Raw genomic sequence first — 25,406 nt, forward strand, 5'->3', positions numbered from 1 at the left:
TTAAGTATCTCTAAGATTTCAAAATCAGTATTTTAAGTGACATTGTTTTAAAGAGGTAAATCAGAGAGATTATTTTTTGCTTTGAAAAAGATTCCTCTAATTTATTAAAGGTAATTATGCTTATTTAATGTAGTATAATTAATGTATGCCAGGTTTAATTTGTATATAACTACCAGAACACATCTACTGTACTACCAAATGAAGTGAAATGAGAAGCCGTCAGCTTCTGCCAACTTTTCTATCTACCTACAATGGTTCTGGGTGCTTTCCACTGTGAACTTGTACTTAGGAAGTAACATCTAATTTTTATAATCTAAGCAGGTCTTTCCCTCCCAGTAACAAGATAACCTTGTTAAGAATGAATCTTGAGAATTCTAGATGCTAAATAAGGGCTGGAGATTGGTAATTAAAATGATCTAAAGCTTTGAGAATTTTCATAGATTAGATTTAAATGATCTTTTAGTTTTTGAAACTCCAACCAAATCGACTGAACACTAATGGGATGAAAGCAGGTGTTGCAAGGAGCCTAGTGTCATCTGTTTCTAGTTCTGTAATTGGAGGGACCCCACTGCCTGGCTCCTTAGAGGCTCAGTGTGGCTCAGCAGCTCCAGGCCTCCCACCAGGCAGTGGGAAGGAGAACAGGAAGAACGTACGTGCCTAGCCAGCCTGTATAATTTATAGCCTGTTGTGTGACCCTCTCTTTTTACTGGTGGAGAATCCCTTAAAAGCAGCCAGAGTTGTTTTGGGACCAATGAAAGGAAATGCCTCTTTTTCATGACAGCTTATAAACATATGTAACCCATTACCTAAAGAAGCTGTATAAGTCAAAAATTTAAACCGGTCCAAATGGTCAGGTTCTAACTAACACAGGAAAATTGCTCTTCTGCTTTGAGCTGGGTGAGAGTATCATTTTCCTTCTTTTTAAAACAGCACAGAGTGTCAAGCTACACACCAACTCATGCCAAGTAGCATATTTTCCTTCTGAATTTGGGTTTTTTTTATACTTTTGATTCTGGCTCAGTTCTTGATTCTACCCTTGGCTTCACATGCATCCATCTCTCTTCCCTTCCAGCACCCACAGCTTTAAAATGCTGTGGTCAATGGCTGGTGGAGGTGTGGGGCTTAGATTAGATTCATAGCCATAAGCATGTCTCTTTTCTTCCTGTTGTTAAACTGTTTCTTCCTCTTCCTTCTCCTCATCCTCTGTTTTCCTCCTCTTCTCCCCCCAACTCCTCCCTTTCTCCTTCTCTGTTCTCTGTGGGTTTGAAAAAGTTAATCGTATCTAATAAAGGGTAGAATTTTTCCATTTCTTGCGAATCGTTTTCCATATTTGATTTTTCTTACAGAAATAATAAAAACATAGTTCTCTACATTACAACCCCAGTTCTTTTTTCTGACATTCTCTCACTCCTGGTACTTACCTCTGGTCTACTTCTTTGTTCCAGCGCTTTTCCTTTTATAGGTGTGCACCGAGTTCCCACTCTAGACTTGCCTACCTCCTGGCATTGTCCCCTGCCTTCAAATCCTTCCACACCTATCCTTGATGGAGCTCTAATCTCCATTTCCTCTACTTCTGCTCCCTGTTGCCATTAGTCTTACTGACCTTTCCAACTTGGTGTGTCCCATGAGCACCTCCGCTACAATGATGTCAATTAACCACCATCACTGCTAATAATAACACCTGCTCTTCCTCTTGGATTCAGTATCTCCTTTATTACATTTTAGTTTCTTTACTTGTGACTCAACTCTTAGCATCTTACTTTGTTTTTCACTGTTCACATCTAATCAGAAAAAATATTTTGTTCATTCTACCTCAAAAATGTGCATTCACGATGGTATGAACACAATCCTGTGAGAGCACTGAGGGAAGAAACATTTAACGCCACCTGGAGAAGTTAGGGAAAGTTTCTTGGAAGAAATGATATTTAAAAGTTCCTCTGATAAGACTACTTCCTAATGTACTCATCTTGCTGTAATATCGTTCCAAGTTTGTTTTTCTAGTAGCCTACAGGATCACACAGAGCATAGATGAGTACTTCATATAATGACTCATACGGTATGCCACACATGGGGGGTGCTTCTTGAATTTATAACTATACTCGTGTCTCCAGCCCACCTCATCTGTTTCGCTGTCTTGCTGTGTTCTTTCACACACTTTTTTCTCTCAACCGTACTATACTTCTCTTACTCTTTGGTCTTTAAACATTCCTTCCTTAATCTGTACCATTGTACGCATGATTGATAATGCTTTCCCTGTCATCGCTCCTCCTTCAGCTTTAAGACTTTGTTCAGATGACACATTTCTGAAACATTTGCTGACTTTAAAGAACATAATAAACATCCAATAAGTGTTTGTTAAATAACTGAACCTAAGAAGGTGTATTTTACTTTTCCTTTTTCTTCTATTTTGGACAAATTGCAAATCATTTTTTCTTTGCATACCAATATACCAAGAACTTATAACACTAGTACTTCACTAACCTTAACCCTCTAAGCACTAAGCTCAGTGGTTACATTTGAAACTCTGAAAGTAATAAGTAGCCATGATACAATGTAGATGATATTCCACCAGATATTGAAAGACTTTTCTTGGCAAGTAGTACAGTGTTCCTGAAAGTCACCTACAGTGTTTCTACTGGATCTCAGTGAGGTGGATAAACATCCAGTGTAATTCCAGTAATATGAATAATGTTGTCCACTCACTCACCAGGTGCCAATGAACTGGCTGTGCAGAAAGCGAAGGCAGAAATCACCAGGCTTATAAAAGAAGAACTGATCCGATTGGTGAGTGAAAACCTCAAGGACTTGTTTGTTCTAATAAATGTTTTATTTAAGCATTTAGTATAAATACAGCAAAATAGACAGATGATATAGTTTGATGAATTTTCACAAACTGAGCACACTGGTGTGATCACTGCCCAGATGAGGAAATAGAGCACATTACCAGGCTCCCAGAAACCCTGCTCATGTTCCTCCTTGTTATTCATTGCCCCCAAATGGGACTTTCTGACTTCAACATCATAGATTAGTTTTGCCTAGTTTTGAACTCCATATAAGTGGAATCAAATGCTGTGGGCTCTTTTGTATCTTAAGTTCTTTCTCTCAACATGACCTTGAGGAAATCAACCCATGTTTTTACATATAGCAGTTATTTTTGTGGCTATATAGTAGTTAAGCCTGTGGATTTACCACAGTTAATTTATGTTTTAGATTTTGAGGTCATTTTAGTTTTGAGTTTTTATGAATAACGCTTCTCTGAACATTCTTCCACGTCTCTGTAGTACACTTCAGTATATTTTTCTTTTGAGTAAATGCCGTAAAGTAGAATCGCTAGTTACAGGGTATGTATAGTTTAGCTTTAAGTTGGTATTGCTAAATAATTTTTCAGAGTAGTTATACCAGTTTACATTGCTTTTGGCAGTGTATGAAAATTTCAGTTTCTCTACATTTTTGCCACTGTTTTTAAACTTACGTGTTTGTCAGTGTTTTAAATTTAGGTATGGACTTAATTTGATTTTGGATATGGACCTTTTATAGACCACCTTTCCAAAGGATGCAGACACCTTCTTGTAAATTCTCCCTACAGTGTGTATGTTGGGATGAGGATCCTTTGAAATGAAACTTTACAAAGAATGTGTTTTTTAGGGCTTTTCTAAAATTTCCCTTACAGAACACTTCTTTGGATGGATAAAAATAATTTAAAGAATGGAATGTAAACAAAGCAAGAGGAAAGAATAAAAACAAACTTTAAGTCAAGTGACTTTTACCGAGGAGTGATAGAAAAAGAATGCTACCACCATTAAGTTGGTTCAGAACCCTTGTTAAGGAGTAGTTGAGTGAACACAGAGAAATGATTGTTGAATAGTTCTTTCTTTCTCACTAAATAATATCTTTAAGTTTGTAAAGGAAATTACTTAACATATTTTTTTTTCCCTTTTACTAATCATATACCTTTTATTTTTTCCTGTAGCAAAATTCATACCAACCAACAAATAAAGGAAGATACAAAGTCTTATAAAACATCTGGGAAAAACTTTTACCTGTGCTGGTCTGTGATAAATGTGGCAGTTGTTGTCTTCAGTTTACAATGTATTTTAAATTAAGATTTTTAAAATTCTGTCTTGCTGATTTTTTTTTTTAAGTATAAGAAACCAGTATTTGTTAACAAATCTTCTTTCTGTAAGTACCCCCTGAATTATCAAACTCTATTTAAAGCAGGCCTGTTTTCATTAAAGTGTCCTTTAATGTAAAACTTAAATATCAATATTTTAACTATCTGGGTAATATTCCAGAAGTTTAAGACAATTAAAATATTTGAACTTTCCATTGAAGATAATAAAGTATAAATGTTGCTAAGGGGTTGTTCACCTTATCTTCTTACAATGAAACTGTGATCATCTCCTCAGAAAAGGTGAAATTCTCTAATTTTGTGTCTCTACCTTGAGCTTAAATCTTACTTGACTCCAGTAGAACAATATGAACTGGATATAAGAATGTTACAATAGAATTTTTACAAAATGGATTCAAAGTTTTTGTTTCAATTTTTATCATCTTATAAGGGTCATAGTTGGACTGCTTTTTGGTTATGTAAAGTTAAAGTTTTGTAGTATAAGAAGTTTTTGCATTCCTTTACTAACTGCTAAGAATTTTAGTATTGACTGCTTTTAGGTTCCCTTCACAACCTCTGGCTCTGTGCCTAGCTACTAGCTCTTTTCTAATCTTCCTGAAGTGAAAGTGATTTGTCACCTGTAAATATGAATATAATTGTTTTTTCCCCTTTAAAGTGTTCGTTTATACATCTGTATAATATAAACACCCTACCAATCTGATTTTTCTTCAGGATTATTGAGTAGGTTGTGAATTTTCTTTTTTTTAAAGCATGGCACCCACATTTTAGACTTAGAATTTAAGCATTTCTCAGTGAAATTTAGTTTATAAAGAATCATAAATTATATTTTTGAACCTTGATATATATTTCCTGAGTATCCTAATTTAAATTGTGATAATTGGATCACCTAATGTTCAAGAGTCCTGGTGTGTTAGAACTTGATATGGTTGTCACTCTTTGAAAAAATAAAATTTTCAGGAATTAAATAGTTGTATTTCTTAAAAGATACAGAAGTTCCTTTAAGTAGCTTTGACTTAGAGCTTTTAAAAATGAAAAAACCCAAAGCATATTATAGCTGTTAAATCATTTCAATAGTATATTAAATGGTTAAAGTGACAGGAGGTATCAGTCATGATTTCCTCAATCTGAAGTTATCGTTACTGAAAATCTCAGGTATATTCTTGAATCTCTCACATATCCACTTTTTTACTTGAGGAAGAAAACAGATAAAACACATGTAACAATAGAATCAAATAAACCATTTTCTCTAAAATTTTAGGCATCTTGGGCTCCTCCACCCCCATTTATTTATATCCTTATTTTTATTACTTAGTGATAGTTTTTTCCTTTGATAGACTATGTCACAGGCCCACAGTGATGGCAATTGGTGCTCCCTTCAGCCTGCTCCATCACTTTGAGATTCAGAGTTTTACATCATTTTAGTATTATTACCTTTATGTTTGTACATCTAGTTGTCATAAGCCACTGATAGTATTTTGTTAAAATGAAGCACATTTCTTTGTTACTACATTTTTTAGTGTCACATTGACTCTTTGATTTTTAAAACTTGAATGACGTACAGATTAATTTGTTTTTTAAAAAATGCAATATCAATATTTGCTCATGTTTTTTAAATTCCTTATAAAATAAAGTTAGCCTGCATTTTCCTAAAATTATCTTTGCTGATGTTTATTGCTGCATATCTAATTTTGTTTACATTGCTAGGCATGTGAGAGAAGTATTATACTCTATTAAAAAATTCTCACAACCCAAAATACATAGTTCTATCCAAAAATACCTTCCTAAAGAAGCCTCCTAATCTTTGATGGTGTTTGTATTTGGCATGAGATAGGCTGTAGGTGAAACGGTGCATGTGCCAGTTGGTGTTTTATCACAGTGACGCTCATTCTTAAACAGTGGGAATACAGAATGAAATGATAATGGCTAGATTCTCTCCTACTCCTTTCAGACACTTTATTATCTGATATATTTTGTATCTTACCAGCCTTGTCGGTATGCCAAGGTGTTCAGCTGGGAGTCAGACTGCAGTTCTTTTGAAGGAGGCAGATCCTGCATGCAAAGAAGTTTTTGTTTGAGCAGAACCAGCTCTTGAATGCCTGGGGTTTATAAATCCCATGAAGCCAGCTGTGGAGTCCACTTCCAAGTAATTCACCAGCACCTTAAAAATCATAGCCTAGAGAGCAAAGCCTCTAAGTTATAACTTGGTTTTGTGTGACCTCTTTTTCCTATGATGCCTTGCTTTGCTTTATAAAACCACCAGCTAATGTCCTTAAGTGGCAGATAACTTAGCACTTGTTTGAGATAGAAGTTGAGGGGAAAATGGTAATTGAAATAAAATTCAGGGTAAACAACTATGTTTTATTTATTTAGCCCCATTTTGGTCATTTATAGATGACAGATGCTGAGTTCTTATAGCAGGCATAAATTCTGAGTGGCTAGCCCAATGTGATCCATGAGAATCCTTTTCCTCTTAGAATTGAGTCTGGAGCTTCCAGTTCTTCACATTTTGGTACATAGTTTTATATAAGAATCAGAATCTGTTGATTTTTTTTATGCTTTCTGCTCTGGCATGAAAAACTGAAGTTAATCTTTTAAAAAAATATATGTGTAAATATAAAGAGAAAGAGACCAAATGAATGTGTGTTGAGGGGTAGAGGGAATGTCTTAACATTGTACTCAGTTTAGGTGTTGTAACTACCCGAAAACCTTAATAAAATCTCTCCAGAGTGAGGCATTTGGCTTGGAATATAGCAGCATCTCACACATTACTTATTGAAACATATGCTATACTCTTAGGCCAGCTCTGCATTTCTGTTACTAGGTAAAGATCCCTGATGTATCTGCAGTATTACCAGTTACAGATATTTGAAGGTCCTTTTTTTTCTGTAGCAACTTATAATTTAATTTGAGCAGGAGTCCAAGTAGAAATATGGAAAGAAAAGTGTAAGTAAACGAATTCTGTCCATGTCCCCACTGCAGTATCAGTGGTCTCACCTTTCTGGCTCTTTATGGCCAAACTGATATATAAGTGCATACTGTCAAGTCACACGATAGGTGAAACATTTAGTTATAATTATTTTTCTTGACCTTGTCTTCTTCCAGATACGGCATAAGCTTATAGAAGTTCATGATGTTGAACCTCAGACCTTTAAAAAGAAATTCTAAATTTGCATTAACAAATTCTTTTGGAGGGAAAAAAATGTGAAATTAAAAAGTTCTAACCCCTTTGAAAAACTAGAACTCAGAGTTACTCTCTCAGATATCACCAGGATTACTATAAAGCCTAGAGTTGCAGAATTTAAGAAAATCCTAATTGTCTTCAATATATGGAAATAATGCGTTTTGGATATTAGTCTGTTTTCACGATTTCACTTATTATGGAATAAAGAATATGTGAGGATTCGGTATGAAAAATGTTCTTTGTCCACAGCAAAAGCATGTAATTTGGTAGTAGGTGGATTTTTTGCAGCCTATCAACTCCTGGCAGTTCCAGCAGCCTTGAGTGTTAAAAGTGTCCTTGGCCTTTATTCCTGAATTTCTAGGAGCTTCTCAGGTGCCCATGTCCAGCCATGTCAAGGTAATATTGAAGGTAATGTTTTCTTTCCATGCCTTTGCCTGAGGGAGTCTCCTGGGAGCTGAGATTCCTAGAGTTGTACTGTAGACTTCTGGAAGAATCCTTGCCATCCCCCAGGCCAGTCCTCAGCCTAAATCTCAGATTTGGAAAACTCTATGGAAAAATGGGAGAGATGCCCTTAAAGAAAACACAGGTTCCTCTGTAACTGTAAAAAAGTCTAGGGTTGCTATTGTAAGTGTGTCTGGGATGGTAATGATTCTGTGATACATACTCAGATTTGAAAGCCACTGATAATCTTCACTTTGCTTTGTTCTTGGGTTTTGACTAGCTATTATGTAAAGCAGTGGTCTCCAAAGTGGGTCACAGTAAGCTATTGGAAAACAAGGAGAAAATACCAGAGCCTCTGTATTTCATTTTTAAAATCTCATCCTTTGAATTTTTTGAGTAGATTTTATGTTATTACATGATATATCAAGTATAATATTACAGTTTAGTATAATGGTTCATATACATAATTATAAGTAAATTCACATATGGGGGACACTTGGACAACCTTTGGCAAGTTGCTTAAATGCTTTAAAATGTCTTTTTTCACATAAAAGATTACAGTAATACCTATTTCAGGATTTTTGTGAGGATGAAATGAAATAATACATGTAAATCATTAAAGCATATAAAAACAGTGCCTAAATAATTAGTATTCTTACTGCAATGGGTGTATGGGAGGGCATTTTCTGAAGTTTTCTTTGTGTATTGCTATATCTTTCAGTGTTGCTATATGGTGTGTACTAGCAAGGACAGTCATTGACTACTGATAAACTAAAATGTAGAAAATGAAATTCATTTTTCCTATAGATATCTTTCACTTCAAATGAATAGCATTTTAGAGGACTTGTTGCTTTAATTGAAAGGTCTTTAAGTGGCAGCTGGTTCCCACTCTATTTGAATATTCCTTTATTGGCCTTTTCGCATATATACAGTCACCATTTATCATTATGGTTTGCCTATATGACTGGCCTATTCTGGGCCAGGTTGAGGCTGTTGGAGAAGGAATGCAAAATGTTGAATTGAGTCCAAATTGTATTTCACAGGCGTACACTTTTGAAGAAGAGATGTTTGGATATAAGTCAAATAGTGTGACAATTTTAAGTGTACTCTTTTTACAAATGAAGTGAGGATAAATGCTCTTGAAAAAGCCTCTATATTCAGCACTAGTTGTACGTTCTACCATGTTATGTGTACTACAGTACCTCATTAAGACCAACGAGATAATTATCTGAAAATACCAGATCATTGCTTTTAACACTGTATTTTGATTATTTGCATTTTTGTCTGCTACACCAGAAGGTAAGCTTCTTGAGGTTTGGGACTATGTCTGTCCTGTATTCTTAGTACTTTGACATTATCTTCATTTCACACATATGGAAACGTTTGGAAAAAGCAGTGACTCGTCCAAGGTACCGTGGCTTCCCAGGCAGCTCAATAGTAAAGAATCTGCCTGCCAGTGCAGGAGACACAATCTGTCTAGGTGGGAAAGATCCCCTGAAGGACAAAATGGCATCCTGCTCCAGTATTCTTGCCTGAAAAATCCCATGGACCGAGGAGCCTGGTGGGCTGTGACTGAGTATGTGTATGCACGTGTGCATATACACCCACAGGCATGCACGCGCACATACTGTCCAAGGTCCCAAACCTGGGAATGTCTGACTTCCTATGTTCCTCTGTCTGCTTCTCCATTGGGCCTGCAAATCATTTGACCTTACTGATATGAAAATTTCCTTTTGGCCATAACTCACGACTTGTGGGGAGCTTAGTTCCCCTACCAGGGATTGAACCAAGGCCCTCAGCAATGCAAGAGTCCTTAGCACTGGACCACCAGGGCATTGACAAGTTTTCTTCTTAAGTAGTTTTATGTACAAATGCCATTTTGGTTGAAAGTTAAAATTACAAAAATTAAGGATCTGGAAAAGTCATGGTATGGCAGCACTACAGTGCATTCTTATATTTCTTAAAAAAGAAATCTTGCTTAGAGAAAACTTGTTTTTAAAAAGTCTTTGGAAGGCTACTTCATGTGCCCTAAAATCCATGTATATGTTTTAGTTGTTTTCTATGTTGGTATTTTTCTTTTATATGTGAACAATACTAATATGATCAGTCCTGTTTTCTAGTATTTTATAGGATTAATTAGATTGAGAGTTCGAATCTTGTTACAGAACCCTGCTTGCCAGAAAATGATTGAGCTTGCCTGTTCTGTGTACTGTGTTTGGTTTGCCTCCTGGTTTGTATTGTTGCTGCTGTTGTCTTGTTTAGTCGCTAAGTCATGTCCTGCTCTTGTGATTCGATGGACTGTAGCCTGCCATGTTCCTCCTTGTGTGTTCACCCAGAAAAGTTGTTACTCTTCCTTTATTTCCTACTGGCAGCACCACTGGGCCAAATGCTGACTCATGGTACAAGTCATTGCTAAGAATTATATCCTTAAAACAGTGTTCATTGCATGGGCAAAAGGGTCAAGTACCTGCCTCTGGCTTTTGCCACACTGTCAGAAAAATTGCCTTCCTGGGAATCCTCTGGTGGTCCAGTGATTAGGACTCCACGCTTTCACTGCTGAGTCTGGGTTCAATCCCTGGTTGGGGAATTAGGAACCTGGAAGCAGCCTGGCATGGCTGGGAAAAATATTTTAAAACAACCATGCTTTTAAAAATATGTATCTTCTGCACAGCAGCCTTCCTAATTCTAAATCCTCCCCTTTCTGACATCTTTGAATTAACTGACGGAAGAACTGGGGAAACTAATACCGTTTGCTAAGTTGGCTTGTATGGGGTGACCCATAAGTCAGAAATCTTGCAGTAGCTACATAAATGGAGATTTTGTAAGCGAACTAGCTGTCTTATTCCTTCCTGTGATGGTGGAATGAAGAATATGGTAATTCAGAGGAGATCATGGACATAAAAACATTATTAACCTTTAAAGTTAGCCTCACAAAATGAGACTTCATTATTACATGATCCTAAGACTGAGAGCTCAAACACCTCATTATTTGAATATTCCCCATTTTATTAATATTTCCAAGTGGAGACCTCACCCCGCCCATCCATAAGTAACTTTTAGGCTTGTCCTGTCAATGTACTTTGGGCAGCGCCTAGAACAATAAGGCAATCTTTTTGCCAAAGGATGCTGGGTGCAAATCCTAGCTCCACCATTTATTAGTCCTCTAATTTGAAAAATGGGGTCAGTAATAGATCCAGTATCACTGAAGTGCCATGAAATCCACGAAGTTTTTAGCCTTTTGAGAGCGCGATCTGCACCAGAGCCTAAGTAGCTCCAGCCTAAGCCCCGCCTCCTGCCGTCTTCTTGCCGCGCAAGCGCAGCCAGGCTCCCTGGGCTACTCTTCCCCAGGTTTGCGTGCTGGTCCTCGGCGGGAGATTGGGTCTCGCGTCGTGCGTGTGCGTGCGCGGTACTCGCGAGCTCGCGCACGCCGCACCTCGCTCTACGGGGCTGTGGCGGCCTCTTCCTCCTGCGTCCGGGGCAGATCTGTGAGCGGTGGCTGCGGTGGGAGCTGGAAACCAGCGTCCACTTCGCCGCCAACGCCCTCCCTGCTTTTCCGTCCGTCTCGGGCTCTCAGCGCAGTATAGAGGCGTCGGGCTGGGAAAGGAGCGGCGCCAGCGTGAGGTTTCCAGCCGATGGGCAGCTCCTGGGCACGCTGAGGGGCCGGGCTAGTAGCGGCTGAGGTAAGTAGACGCGCGGGGGTTTGTCAGAAGAGCCGGGGACAGAGTCTGGGCGGCGGGTGCTCATGGAGAAGGCAAGGAGAGGGACAGAATGAAGGCCTAGCCAGCTGGTGAGAAGAGGTCTCCAACCCGCGCCTGAGAAGGGGCTCTGGCCTAGCCCGGAGCGAGAGGAGGGGCCCCGGTTTGTAGCCTGCTCTTCCCTGGGCTTGAAGCCATTATTGGGGGGAAATTCCTCTTGCGGCGGGGGGAGGGGTCACCCTTTCTTTTCTTCGGGAGGTCAGAATCACTTCTCTCCCCGCCACTTTGAATTAATGCTTGCCGACTTCGAGATGGACATCTAGATGGAGTAGCCTGTGACTTGTGCAGCTTGCAGAACTCCGGGTGCACGACGGCGGGCTATCAATTTTGATTATCGGAGGCTACACAGCCCTTTCTCTAGTGTGGGCGTATATCTCCTGCAAAGTTGTTATTGCTGATACACTAATAAATACGCTTTCGGGCACAACAGGTAATATATTTCTACACGTCTCTTGTCAAATAAGGATTCCGGCACCGGGGAAACTGCGCAGTGGGGCACAATTAAGGAGGAGAAAGAAGACAAAGGAGGCCGTTATTTATGTTCTGTTCTAGTATCAAAACTTTCCGTGGTGGGGCAGAGTGCATGGCTACTGGCATTTGTTTTAGCCTTTGCTGAATAGATTTTCTGAGTGAAGTCGCTCACAAATGTACTTTTATTTAGAATTATGAAATCGCGTATGATTCTGTATGGTTGTTACAAGCCAAATGGCATGAAATAAACCTCTGAGAATTATGTGTTTGCTCTTGAGAAGAGAGCGGAACTTGGATTTCTTGAAAGGACGAGTTTCTCCATGTTTAAAAATGAATACGCTCTGAAGTTACTAAAAATAGTTGTAGTTCTTTATGTTGGCAATAATGACTGCTACATTCAGGAGAAGGAAAATGAATTGTTTGTAAAGAATAGCTCACGAAAAGACTTCGGGGGTTAAATGCACAGTAAAACAACTTCAGGGATGGCAAGTTTTAGCATATGCTTTAGGAATTCAGATTTAGGTGGTCCCGTGGCTAAGATTCCATGCTTTCAACTCCACGTGCCCGGTTCGATCCCTGGGCAGGGAATTAGTTCTCGAATGCCACAACTAGGACCTGGAACAGCCAAACAAATATTTGAAAAAAGAGAATTCTTATTTAGTCATTGTTAAAATATATAGAAGCTCTTAGTTGATTCCCTTATAGTCAGTGAACTATTTTAAAAAATTATTTGCTAGTCTTCACAGTCTGGTTCTGTCTTCTTGGATTTCATTCAGTTCAAACTTTCTAGAAATGTAGTAGTTATTCTAACTCTCTTAAGAAATGAGGCCTGCATTGCTTTCAGTGAACTCTCTACTGTAGTATCTGAAGAGTCAAAAAAGAACAGTTATCTGGTGAGCCCTGAGCTGGGACCAGGGAGGCATTGTTAAGTGTACAATTAAAGCTTGAATGTGTACATACTATGTACAAACATATCGATTCAACATGCACCTACCACTGTGTATGTTCATGTGTATGACGACTGTGCACAGAAGGATCTAATGATGCTGACTCCCATCTTAAAAAGTTGACTCCTGAAAGTAGAGAAGGATTGGTTTTAACTCTATTTCTTTTTTTTAGGTAACTGTTTACATGGGTAACAGTCATAGTAAATTTATTTTCCAGCTTGTTAATTATTGAGTAAGGAGAGAATTGTACTGATTTTTTGGTGTTAGCGGGGAAGGAAAGTATAGAGCCCTTCTAAACTGGTCTTTAGAAATCTTCTTTTAAGTAAGTATCTTGTTGTCTTTCCTGGGATAAACAACTTTACTTCTGTCTGTTTTGTGACCTGGTTCTTAGAATACTGTTTTGCATGGAGTTGGCCCTCTATTAAAAATGAGCTGTATCAGAAGTAAATAAACGTAATACACACCGGGACTTCCCTGGTGGTCCAGTGGCTGGAACTCAGTGCTCCCAAAGCAGAGGACCTAACTTCATCTCTGGTTGGGGGACTAGATCCCACATGCCGCAGCAACTAAGACTTTACATGCCACAATTAAGACCAGGAGCAGCCAGATAAATAAATTAAATATTAAAAAAGCATAATACAAACCAAATGCATACATTCCTGAGAAGATTAACGGAGTTGAAGATGGGTGAATTTTTTTTTTGTCTGTCTACTGTTTAAATGTTGTGTTTTTCTTCAATGTTGGTTGAACAGTGTTGGTGTCTGAATAAAGGATATATGGCAGAATCTTGCTTCTGAAAACCTAAACATAATGTACGCTGAGACTATATATCCTGATAGTGATAATAGTGATGAATGTTCTAATATGTTAAGAGGAAATGAAGCTAAGGGAAGTAGGTCCAGAGGGAAGGTTTTGGTTAGTGATAGGAACTTAAAAGGCATGAACTATAAAACATTGCAACAGATTGTAGGAAAAAAACCGTTTTCTCCTTTTATTGGCAGTACTTTCTGTGGAAGAGGACTGGTACTTTTCTGGCTGTTTACACTAGAGCTTTTCAGCAGGGTGATTTCTGAATAATAAAATTGAAAAAGAAGTCGCTTTGGGAATTCCCTGGCGGTCCAGTGGTTAAGACTCTGTGCTTTCACTGTGTGGCCCAAGCCACAAGGCATGACCAGGAAAAAAGAGAAAGGGATCACTTTTTCTCTTACAGTCTGCTCAGAGGTCTAGTGTGTTTCTCTTTGTATTTGCATGTGGTCTCTAGTCCAGTTTTATTGGCAATAAAGTAGTAGTTTGATTCCTATCTAAGTCCTGTGTATATTTCTCAATTAGTTTATAATTTGTAGGGAAGAGGAATGTGGTTGGTCTCTTCACAAATTCCAACGATGGCTTTTCTTCAGTTTGGAAAACAAATCTATTTGATTTAGATGTTGTAGATGTTATCAATAGAAAGGTTTTGTGGATATTTGAAGAGGTAGTAGCTTAAGAGTTGAATAAAAATTTTGACAGGAGTATTTATTTATTTTTGGCTGCGTTGGATCTTTGTTGCTTTTTCTAGTTATGGCCAGAGAGGGGGCTACTCTCTAGCTGCAGTGCCCAGACTTCTTATTGAGCACAGGCTCTAGGGTGCGGGCTCAGTACCTGTGATGCCCATGGCATTGGAATCTTCCTGGGCCAGTGATCAAACCCTTGTCTCCTGCATTGGCAGGCAGATTCTTTATCACTGGACCACTAGAAAAGTCCTCAGCAGAAGTATTTTGAATTGACTTTTGTGTTTTCATTTTAGTATAGCTGAGTGATTCTCATGATGGGTGGTAGATTTTGTCCCCCGCACCCCGTCCCCGGAGAATATTTGGCAATGTCTGGAGAATATTTTGGTTGTTACAAATTGAAAGGGAAAAGAGGAGGGTATAGAAACTGACATCCAGGGAGTGCAGTGGGTAGAGGGCAGGGATGCTGCTAAGCATCTTAAAATGCACAGGACATACCCCCACCTTCACCCTAGCTGAAGAATTATCTGACTCAAATAATAACTGTGCCTATGAAGAAACCCTGTTGATTCGAAAGTCACATTATCTGAATTTGTATTTGGCTTTACTGTTTCCTAATGTGTGACCCTGGCAAGTTGCTTGAAGTTAAAATAGAGCTAATAGTATGTTCCTCATAAAGCTGAGTTGTAGTGATGATAGAGTTGAGATGTAGTGCCAAACTTATTACCTGGCACATAGAAGATCTCAAAAACTGGTAATTTTCAATTAATAGTATTACATTTGGAACATATCTTGATGAAGTCTTATTTCTTATCTGAAATTAGAATTTGAGCAAATGAAATGATAATTAATAACCTCATTCTCATTATATGCTTGGGGAATGAGTGAGGAATTACTCCTTTTAATATTTGTGTTTAGTTCCAGTCTTGTTTTATGTTCTCAGATCTATAAGGCTCTGCCATAAACAAGTAGCTTCTCATTGTAAATGTTTTTCCTTCGTAGTTAAGATTTTTAAGCTAGCTGGAAAATGGCTCTATATCTGTTGATTTTTAGCAAATATTTAGTAATGTAACTGAATTCAGTTCTTTGACTTGATTCCCATTTCCTTTTAGGTTTATGATTGAAATAAATTTGCAGTGGTTTTGGCTCACATTAATTATATGTTTTTAGCCTCTTGGAGTAACTATTTTCATTACTGGGGTTTTGGTGCAATTTTATTACATTTATGAAAGGTACAGGCAAATATCTAACAACTTGTGGCTGAACCTTTATAGATATTTGTGACTCTTTCTAAATATGAATTAAAACCCATGTCTTTTTTTTTTTTAACCTCATTGAAATATAATATTGTAGTCTGTATAGATTCTCTTTTTCTGTGTTTCTAAATGATGTGGCTATTTAAAGCTGACTTGTCATTGTGGTGGTCATATTACAGCCTTTAAATAAAAAACAATTCACAGGGATGTTTCACAGACAAAATAGAGTCGTTGGACTGTTAGTTACAGAGCTCTTATAAGGGGAAAAGATTCATGTCATATTTATGGCCAGGGACAAAGCAGTGTTGAATATTCAGCATTTCGTCTTGATAACCACACTTTAAAAAGTATTTTATTATGATTGTTACACATATTTTTTAGTATAAGCTTCAGTTGTTTCAGTTGTTGGTGCTGCCTCCTGTTTGGATAGAACAGTTTGAAGGGAGTCAGTGCCTACGGCCAACAGATTGTGTTCTTTGGCACATTCTGTCTTTATACAGTGTAACATATACTCAGGATTTTGTATAAATAATAAATTATGATAATGCTGAAGAAGCATCCACCTTTGAAAACTGGCTGGATCTAAAGTATACATGTGGGAAATATAATGAAAGGCCAAAGGAAGACATTCTAAGAATGTTAAAGAAACTAAAGGAAAAAAAGTATCATATTAATAACAGTTCTTATCTTTATTATCTTTTTTCAGACTTAATCTAGAAAAGAAAAACCTACATATAACAGATTTTGCATACACACTTTTCTAATTCCTATGCAGAAAACATTATGACTACTAAATCAGTACTGGTGTTAGTTATCTTGCATGGCATTTATGCCTACCGGTGATTAAATTGAGAAAAAAGAAGTATCTTTGAATCTGCTGATGTGTTTGTTTTATAAGTGGTCTGGAGTTCTGCCTGTCAGCTAATTTTAGAGAGCCTGCATAGTTGTTGGGAGACTGACTGTTTTCCCACTAAATGCTGTCATTCAGATATGTATTTTTATATGTGTATTTACGCATATTTGTCCTTTATTTTTGGTAGAAAATGATGCATCCTGTTGCCAGCAGTAATCCAGCTTTTTGTGGGCCTGGCAAACCTTCCTGCCTCAATGAAGATGCCATGAGAGCTGCTGATCAGTTTGACATATATTCCTCCCAGCAAAACAAATACAGCCACACAGTCAGCCACAAACCAATGGTTTGTCAGAGGCAAGACCCATTAAATGAAACACACTTGCAGACTGCAGGTGGCAGAAGCATAGAGATAAAAGATGAACTAAAGAAAAAGAAAAATCTCAACCGATCTGGTAAGCGTGGCCGGCCTTCAGGAACCACCAAATCAGCAGGATACCGGACCAGCACAGGCAGACCCCTGGGAACCACCAAAGCGGCTGGATTTAAAACAAGTCCAGGCAGGCCTTTGGGTACAACTAAAGCTGCAGGATACAAAGTCAGCCCAGGGAGACCTCCAGGTAGCATTAAAGCTCTATCCCGTCTTGCTGATCTTGGCTATGGCTGTGGGACTGCTGCTTTTCCTTACCCTATGATACATGGTAGAGCTGTTCATGGGGTGGAGGAAACCAGCAGCGAAATCAAGCCACCCAATGAGTGAATGAGGCAGGAAAGGAGGGCCAGGTTTAGAAGGAAGATTGTGGATAATCCCAAAGCTTCTTGGTTTTATTTCGACATACATGATATGGCCTGGGCTTTCCAAATTTGTTTTCCCATTTGATTTTTTTTTTTCCTGCTTTTGCTCAGAAACTGTCATATGCTGACGGATGCACTCAAGGCATAAGCAGTGGCTTTGTATTTGTACATAGGTTCAAGTGTAACACCTATCTAAATCGTTTTTGCTTTTCCTTTAGAGTTAATGGTTGTATCTCATTTTATTACTATTTTTTTGTCATTCTAAATGCTTTATGTGCTACATAATTGAAACCATTATACCTGTTAGTTTGTGAAGTTAGCTTATAATATAATAAAGATAATATCTAAGGTATTTTTAACTGATGGAACAAAGCAAACTAATGATTCAGGATTACTTGAGGTAGTGGCTGGAGGGTATTTTTTGGTAACATTTATGTTCATGAGACAGGACACAGATATATGCTTTGGCATTTACATAGACTTCATATGTTAAAAATCTTATTTTTAATGTTCTAGGTTTAAACAGTTTCTTATTTATTGATCTACATGGCATTAATTGATTTAACCATTATTCCTTTAAAAGTTCTTTAGCATTTGCCTTTCAGCCATGTTTAGGTTGTGTATTTTTTAATTGCCTAAGAGCATGTATACCAAACACTACAAACAATTCATATTTACAAAAAAATTAAACTTTTTAATAAAAACTGCACATTACATTTTTGGTGAAATATAATGCATTCTGAGAATAGCATATTTAATATAATAGAAAAAGAAATATTCTTAAGGTCTGCATGTTGCTATAGTTAATACATTTTGCCTTTTATATACTTAGTTATAAAGCATTATGCTTAAAACACTGTTTAATAATGTTCATTTATTAAAAAATATTTTTTAATTGTTTCTGATAAATTGTCCCATTGCATTAGCACTTACTGTGGTTTCAGGTCTATATCTACCAAAGGACAAAGATTGAATGGTAGACTGTAAAACTGGTACAAACAAGATGCAGTTTTCTGACTGTCAGAACCCAAATATTAAGAAATAGGAATCCGTCTATGCATGAAACCTGTAAGAAATATGTTGATTAGTTTAATTAAAAATCTCATCGTAGCTCTAATGAGACCACTTCATCCAAAATAAATTTTTTCCAACAGATTTTGCTTTAGAAGCAAGATAGGAAAGAAAAAAAACATTGGGCAAACATGTATAGAAGGGACAGAGGGATATCTCTAGTCCCTCTTTTTGAAAGCAGTCTTCGTTAATATACATTTTTATTTATTCTGAGTTTGATCTAAATAAAATAGATTATTATAAACTTTGGATTTGAAAAAAAAAATTCCACTGAATTTTAAAGTTACTGTGTATGTATTTGTGAGCTTAAATGCCTTTGAAATTATAATGTAGGTTTGCAGGACCCCCAGATTTTTAATCTTTGAAAATTAAAATTTTCAAAGGGCGCATATTATGTTGCTTGGGTTTGCTCTCAGTTAATGCAAACTCTGGTTGCAAATGGATGTCATGTTTCATAACTTTTTTATCAGGAAAAAAGCAGCAAGCCTTCAGGTGTTCCAGTGATGCCTGACACAAAGAGCTGGACTTTATGCTGCTCTTTACAGTAAGAGGTTGCATTTTATGTGGGGACTGTGTGCGCACTGGCTTCTAAGACAGTGACCTCAACAATTTTAGCTTTGCACAAACCATAGAGAGCAATGTTGGATGACTGCATAATTAGTTGTAACATTCTGGCAGCTAAATTGCTATAACAGTTTCTTCTTGCAGAAGCTTAAAATACAAAACTTTTAATATAAATCTACTTAGAACAGTATAATTTCTGACACACACAGATGCTTACATCTCTATTCATGTGTTCATCCATCCACTTTTTTTTTTTTATCCATCCACTTTTATCATGTATTTGTCATTCAGTTGTTTCTGAAGATGATGTTTAGCAGTTGGCTGCTTAGAAGTCCTCGTTTGAATTCCTGAAAGCAGTTGTTTAATTTCATGTTCTCCCACAGAATTATATATATCATAGTCAAGGGTTTGGTTGTGATTGTGTTTCATAGTGTGCCCATTTGATGTTTCCCTTTCAGTTTTGTTTTCTGATTTTGTTAAACATGCCCTTTCTCGCTGCATTTTCCTATACTTGTTCCCCTCCCGTTTCTCCATCCTCCAGCACATCTACTCAGTGGTGCTGTGCTGTGTGTCAGAAGATAAAGCAGATGTATTATTGTATGATGAATCTTATATACAAGTTAATGAAATGGAGAGATCAACTAAAGGAAGTTATGTCCATAACAGTGTTTTATTAATATCAGGAGCTATGTTCCAGGAAAAAAAGTGATTGGATAACCCCATTTAGAAAGCTGAATTTTCTGTTTTATGAGAAGTTACCTGGAGTATTAGATCTGTATGCTGAGGAGCATCTTCTTATTCTATTTCCTTTTCTCCTTGTGAACAGTTTATTGGTGCCATGTTGAAGAGAAAGACATCTAAGTGATAACATGAATAAAGTCTTAACATAGAAAATATTTTTACTTCTCTACAAAGACTATGTTGTGAATCTTTTGACACTGTCTCTTGTCATGATAAACACTGAAATAGCATGTTAAACAATTCCTTATACTTTAATATAATCATTTGGGGAAAACTGGCTTTTCCCCCCCACTGTATACTTGTTCCTTGAAAGGTAAATTGCTAATTTTATATTGTGTAATTCTGTTCTTCACAAAATAGGTTTCACTATTCTATATTTAAACTGTTGGTCAGAAAATGATCTGCTATTCAAGTAAGTTTGCTTTACTTTTTTCTTTAAAAAATATTTTAACATGCCTTATTTATTCTTATATCAACATATTAGGAGCTAATACAGATGAAATTTTCAGTTTTTGACAGATATAACTTTGCATAACTAATCTTTAGTGTGGGATGATTTTGATACTATCTTTGGAGTTTTGCACTGGATATTAAAAAAAATTAGCACATTGTATTGGAAAAAAATAGGTATCTGGTTAATTTTAAATATTTGGAGATGTTTTAAAAATCAGTGTTTCAGTTATACTAAAAAGTTCTTTATATTTTTTATTTACTTTTAAAAGAAGCATCTGTTAAGGTAGTAAAGGTAATATTAATTCCAAACTGATGTTTGTGTGAATTTACATGTATTTTTTTCATGAAATAAGTAACTTTTTTTTAAATTAAGGAGCAAAAGGAATCATCTGGGTCCATTTATTAGGTTAAAGGTGACTCATACAATGTAGGAAAAGCCAATATATGAGCTAAATGAAAAAAAAAAACAAACCAACTTTTATATTCTAAGAAGCTTTAAAAGAACAATTCAGGGGATGTTGACAATAACTGCTACTCTGTCAGTCATGGTCTATATATGCAGTAGAATTTTATGATCCCTATATAGTAAAACATAAGAATTCACAACAGTTGTTTGAAACATTTTTTCCCTTTGACATAATATGTTTTGATGCTATTATGGTTTTCTCTTTATTATATCTTAACTATATGCTGTTAAACTCTAGGATGTATCTAAATCTTTCCTTTGCTTTTTCCCCTTACTCCCCCCAAGTAGATAAATCTGTTCTCTCACATATAATGTATTTAATTTTGGAAAATTTAATGCTACAGTAAATCAAGTATGTGATTTATAGTAATCAGACCACTTTGATTCTTTTAGTTTCACAGTTTCATTTTTCCACAGATAATTATGGAGAAAATAATTACCAATTAACTGATATAAGCACGCTGTCCTCTGCTGTAAAAAGTCTGAATAGATACTGTGTATGTTTTTATGTCCATGAACTTGAGCTACTCGTGTGCAATTATGTGTATGGGAATGGAGTAGTGTTCATGATTTGTATCTACATCATCATATGGATGTATATTTATTAATAAAGTCATTACTTCAAAACCAACTGTGTTTAGTACTCTATTTCTTAGCAGAGTATTTTCCAAGTAGGGTAATTATAAATGGTAAAACTGGGGACTTCCCAGGCAGTCCAGAGGTTAAGACTCTGTGCTTCCACTGTGAGCAGGAGTGGGTTAGTTTAAGTGGGTGTGGGTTCGATCCCTGGTTAAGGAACTAAGATCTCACATGCTGTGCAGCGCAGCTGAAAAAGTAAAAATAAAAAAATAAGTAAATGCTAAAACCTCTTTTATGATTGGTAATTTTGTATTTTCGTTGGGTTGTGATTCCTAAAATCTGCCTTTCTGTATTTTTGTTTTTTTCAAAATAGTGATTATTTATATAATTGTAATTTAAACTTCTAACCTATAAATGAATCTCCTTTTCTTCTAATTATCAAGATACTTCGGACTAATGGTTCTAATAAAGGCTTTATTTTTTTCTCTCTTGTCTGCACCATGTAGTGTGTCGGATCTTAGTTCCCCGACCAGGGATCGAACCTATGCCCCCACTCAGAGTCTTAACTACTGGGCTGCCAAGAAGTCCCTAAAGGCTTAAATTTAAATGTGATTGATCCTTTTAATTTAAAAAAGTTTAGATATTAAACATGGCTAATTTTTTAGTGTTAACCTTAGGGATAGCAGCATGTGCATATTTTATAACTGTCAAATATTGGAGATAAAGAAAGAAAAATACTTCAATCCTAATTATTGGAATATATAATTACCTTTTCCACTTTCTCCAAATCATACAGATCATCTCGAACAGAGATTGGCAAACCAAGACCCACTGCCTGTTTTTGGACTAGCCATGCCCATTTGTTTAGAAGTTGTCTCTGGCTGCTTTTGACTACAGTAGCAGAGTTGAATTGCTGTGACATAAGTCCTGCAAAGTCCAAATTATTTACTGATTATTTCCCTCTGTTAATGAAAAAGTTTTCTCACCTCCTTATCTAAGAACGATAAATTGGAGTAGGAAACAACAGATACAATTTGAAGCCGAATTTCAAAACCCAAGCAAGTGATGGCTTTTTTTTTTTTTTCTGGCCACACTGAGTGGCCTGTGGAACTTGGCTGACCAGTCAAACCTGCACCCCCTACAGTAAAAGCACAGAATCAACCCCTGGCCCCAGGGAAGTCCAGTGATGGCTTTTTAAAAAAAATTCTTCAAATTACATTTAGAAGTGATTTTATGTATACTTTGCTCAAGTTGTTGAAGTCCTTTTACTTGTAATGTGAAGGCGATGGCACCCCACTCCAGTACTCTTGCCTGGAAAATCCCATGGATGGAGGAGCCTGGTAGGCTGCAGTCCATGGGGTCGCTCAGAGTCGGACACGACTGAGCAACTTGCCTTTCACTTTTCACTTTCATGCGTTGGAGAAAAAAATGGCAACCCACTCCAGTGTTCTTGCCTGGAGAATCCCAGGGACAGGGGAGCCTGGTGGGCTGCCGTCTAGGGGTCACGCAGAGTCGGACACGACTGAAGTGACTTAGTATAGTATACTGTTCCTCATCTAGGAAAATGTTCCTACACCATCATAGTGTGGATCATTTACTGTGGCCCAAAGGGTCACTTATTTACTGTTCACCAACAATTATAGTTCCACCACTTTTTATATAGCTCTTTGTATAGTTTTATAATAAAAAATTCATTTGTCCATTGTGTTTGTATTTGCCAAAATTCTCATTCCCTGGCAAGTTGTCAGCAAATCAGTATCCTATTCAGTTGAAAAAGTCATCTAATTGAAAATTTGTAGGTTGAAGAGAAGACAGTCTGCATTCACTACCTAGACCTAGAGTTTTTGCCATGAATATTAGTAATATCCTTGTGGTTTTTATTCCAACAGTTGCCAGAGTGAGAATCATGAACAACCCTTAAAAAATATAAAGCGATTGACATTTGATAGTTTTATAACAGAATCTGAGATACTGGTACAAATATTTGCAGTGTTACAGTTGTCGCTAGGCATGTGAGACTGAAAGGGGAGCTGTTGGCACCGTGCATTTCCCTTTTTCAAGCACCCAGATTTCATTGTTCTGGGTTGATAAGGATTTCATCATCAGAATATCATTTGTGTTTTAAGATATGCATCACAGATATGTTGTGAAGTAAAAGGTACTTTTAATACCTGATTTCTCTAAGATTATCAGAGTGGCAGAAGTGAAGTGACTTAAATTCTTTGGTAAGCTGTTAGCAAATGTAGGTACACTGTAGTGTGGCCTATTTGATGATACCATGGGAAGAGGTTACACACTTAAACTTGAAGCTGTTTTGAAGTCCATGCCAAGTAAAAATTTTTGCTAAAAAACAAAATACAAAAGCCTACTACAGTGAAAGAATAGTGGGTACGGTAATAATGGCTTTTTCGTACATGCTTTGGAGAAGGCAATGGCAACCCACTCCAGTACTTTTGCCTGGAAAATCCCATGGATGGAGGAGCCTGGTAGGCTTCAGTCCATGGGGTCGCTGAGTCGGACATGACTGAGCGACTTCACTTTCACTTTTCACTTTCATTCTTTGGAGAGGGAAATGGCAACCCACTCCAATGTTCTTGCCTGGAGAATCCCAGGGATGGGGGAGCCTGGTGGGCTGCCGTCTATGGGGTTGCACAGAGTCGGACATGACTGACGTAACTTAGCAGCAGCAGCAGTACATGCTTGCCATAAAAAATACTTTACATGATTTATTTCATTAAACCATTGCAGTTCTACCGAAGGTGCTCATGAGTTGGAATATCCCTTTACTGGTAAGAAAGCTTGAATCTCAGAGAGGTTAAGTAATTTACCCAGAGTCACGACACCCAGTAAGTGATAAGAGTCAGCATCTGAACCTGTGTAGAACTGGAGCTCTTAAAATTCTGCTCACCACTGGGTAAGTTTAAAGCTGGTGTTCTGGTTTTAGTAGTAGGTGTTTTTGTGCTGGCCCTGAAATAGATAAATGTGCCTGGAATTCTAATACATTCATCTTATTGCCTTGCCAGTAGCTAAAATTCTTTTCTGAGAACCTACGGGCTCTTAAAGCAGCTTCTTTACAAGGAGAGTGACAGGGCCTTTTTCTTGTTGCTTTTTAAGTTTTCTCTGTCGTTTTTCTCATGACTCTTTTAAAATCTTTATAAAGTTTTTAAATCTTCAAAAATCTTTTTAAGATCTTCATTCTTTTAGGCATTTATTTTCATATGAGTGTGGTGTGTTTTTATAAGAATTTGCCCATTTTGTCTTTGACCTCTTGGTGTTGGTTTGTGACCTCTGAAGCTGGATTGTGGTCTGTTGTCTGTCATTTGCCCCATTATCCTTGGCCTAACTTTTTTTGGAATAAGTTACAAGTACAATGTCAGTCACCCTAGTTGCTACCCTAGCTGCACATTACCTACGGACACCATAGACACAGAAGTTCCTTTTCAAAAAAAAAAAAAAAGTTCCTTTTCCTTGTCTTTTGTTTTTGCTTGTTGATTGTATTAATTTGTCTCAAATAAATGTCAGTTCTTTCTCATTAAGGAAGATATTTTTAACTAGTTTCAAAATTTTCTATTTTCTGTATATGACCCTGGGTTCATTGTAAATTTTTTATATTGGAATTTTTAATCTTTATTAGGTCTATGTCATTTTGCTGAAAATCTGAAGTCTCCCATTTCATCTGCCTCTCTGTATTCTGTGTATTAGGCCTTAGGGTAGTGAAAGTAGTAACAAGGAGACTCCAAAATGCAATGGCTCTGATAAAGCATATTTCTCACCACTTAAGTGTCCTGTGCTGTCCTCCATCCAGTCTTTCAAAGATCTGGATTCACATTTTGCCATTTTCAAAACATGGCTTCTGAGATAACTCAGTTGTTTTCATTTTAGCCCTTGAAGGAATGGCCTTTGGAAATCTAAGCCATAAATTGTATAACTTCTTATGTTCTTTTGACTGTAGGTTGATCACAGGAATACATATAGCCTTAAGAGGCATTGGGGAAATGTAGTCTGTACTTGAGAAGCCAGGTCTAGTTATGCAAGAAGAGAATGGATTTTAGTGCAACATCCCTATAGGTGAGTAAAGGTTGTGGGTTGAGGTTGGAGTAGAATTAAGAAGCAAAAATCCTACAGGTAACAGGAAACCAAATTGAGGGTTGTGAAGCTAGTTTAAATCATTATTAGCTGTCATTAAAAACTTAATTTGCTGAAGATCAGCATGCCGTCAT

At 37.1% G+C, this 25,406-nt stretch overlaps 2 protein-coding genes across 2 annotated transcripts in view; both read left to right on the plus strand.

The window, feature by feature from the left end:
- Positions 1-21,238, plus strand: part of DDX46 (DEAD-box helicase 46) — a 68,462-nt gene extending 47,224 nt beyond the window's left edge. Inside the window, exons 22-24 of the mRNA XM_061423532.1 lie at positions 2,711-2,784; positions 3,971-11,431; positions 16,708-21,238. Of these exons, the coding sequence (XP_061279516.1) occupies positions 2,711-2,784; positions 3,971-4,018 (122 nt within the window). The 3' untranslated portion in view covers positions 4,019-11,431; positions 16,708-21,238. The remainder of the gene's footprint in view (positions 1-2,710; positions 2,785-3,970; positions 11,432-16,707) is intronic.
- Positions 16,711-17,277, plus strand: C7H5orf24 (chromosome 7 C5orf24 homolog). Its single transcript, XM_061424849.1, has one exon. It carries the CDS (start codon positions 16,711-16,713, stop codon positions 17,275-17,277), a length of 567 nt encoding a protein of 188 aa, XP_061280833.1.
- Positions 21,239-25,406: the final 4,168 nt, after the last annotated feature.

Source organism: Bos javanicus, chromosome 7 (assembly GCF_032452875.1).
Source record: "Bos javanicus breed banteng chromosome 7, ARS-OSU_banteng_1.0, whole genome shotgun sequence".
NCBI classification, from domain to species: Eukaryota; Metazoa; Chordata; class Mammalia; order Artiodactyla; family Bovidae; genus Bos; species Bos javanicus.

Bases quoted from the DNA above. Each gene is read 5' to 3' on its own strand.
- C7H5orf24 (XM_061424849.1), top strand. From the start codon at position 16,711: ATGATGCATCCTGTTGCCAGCAGTAATCCAGCTTTTTGTGGGCCTGGC.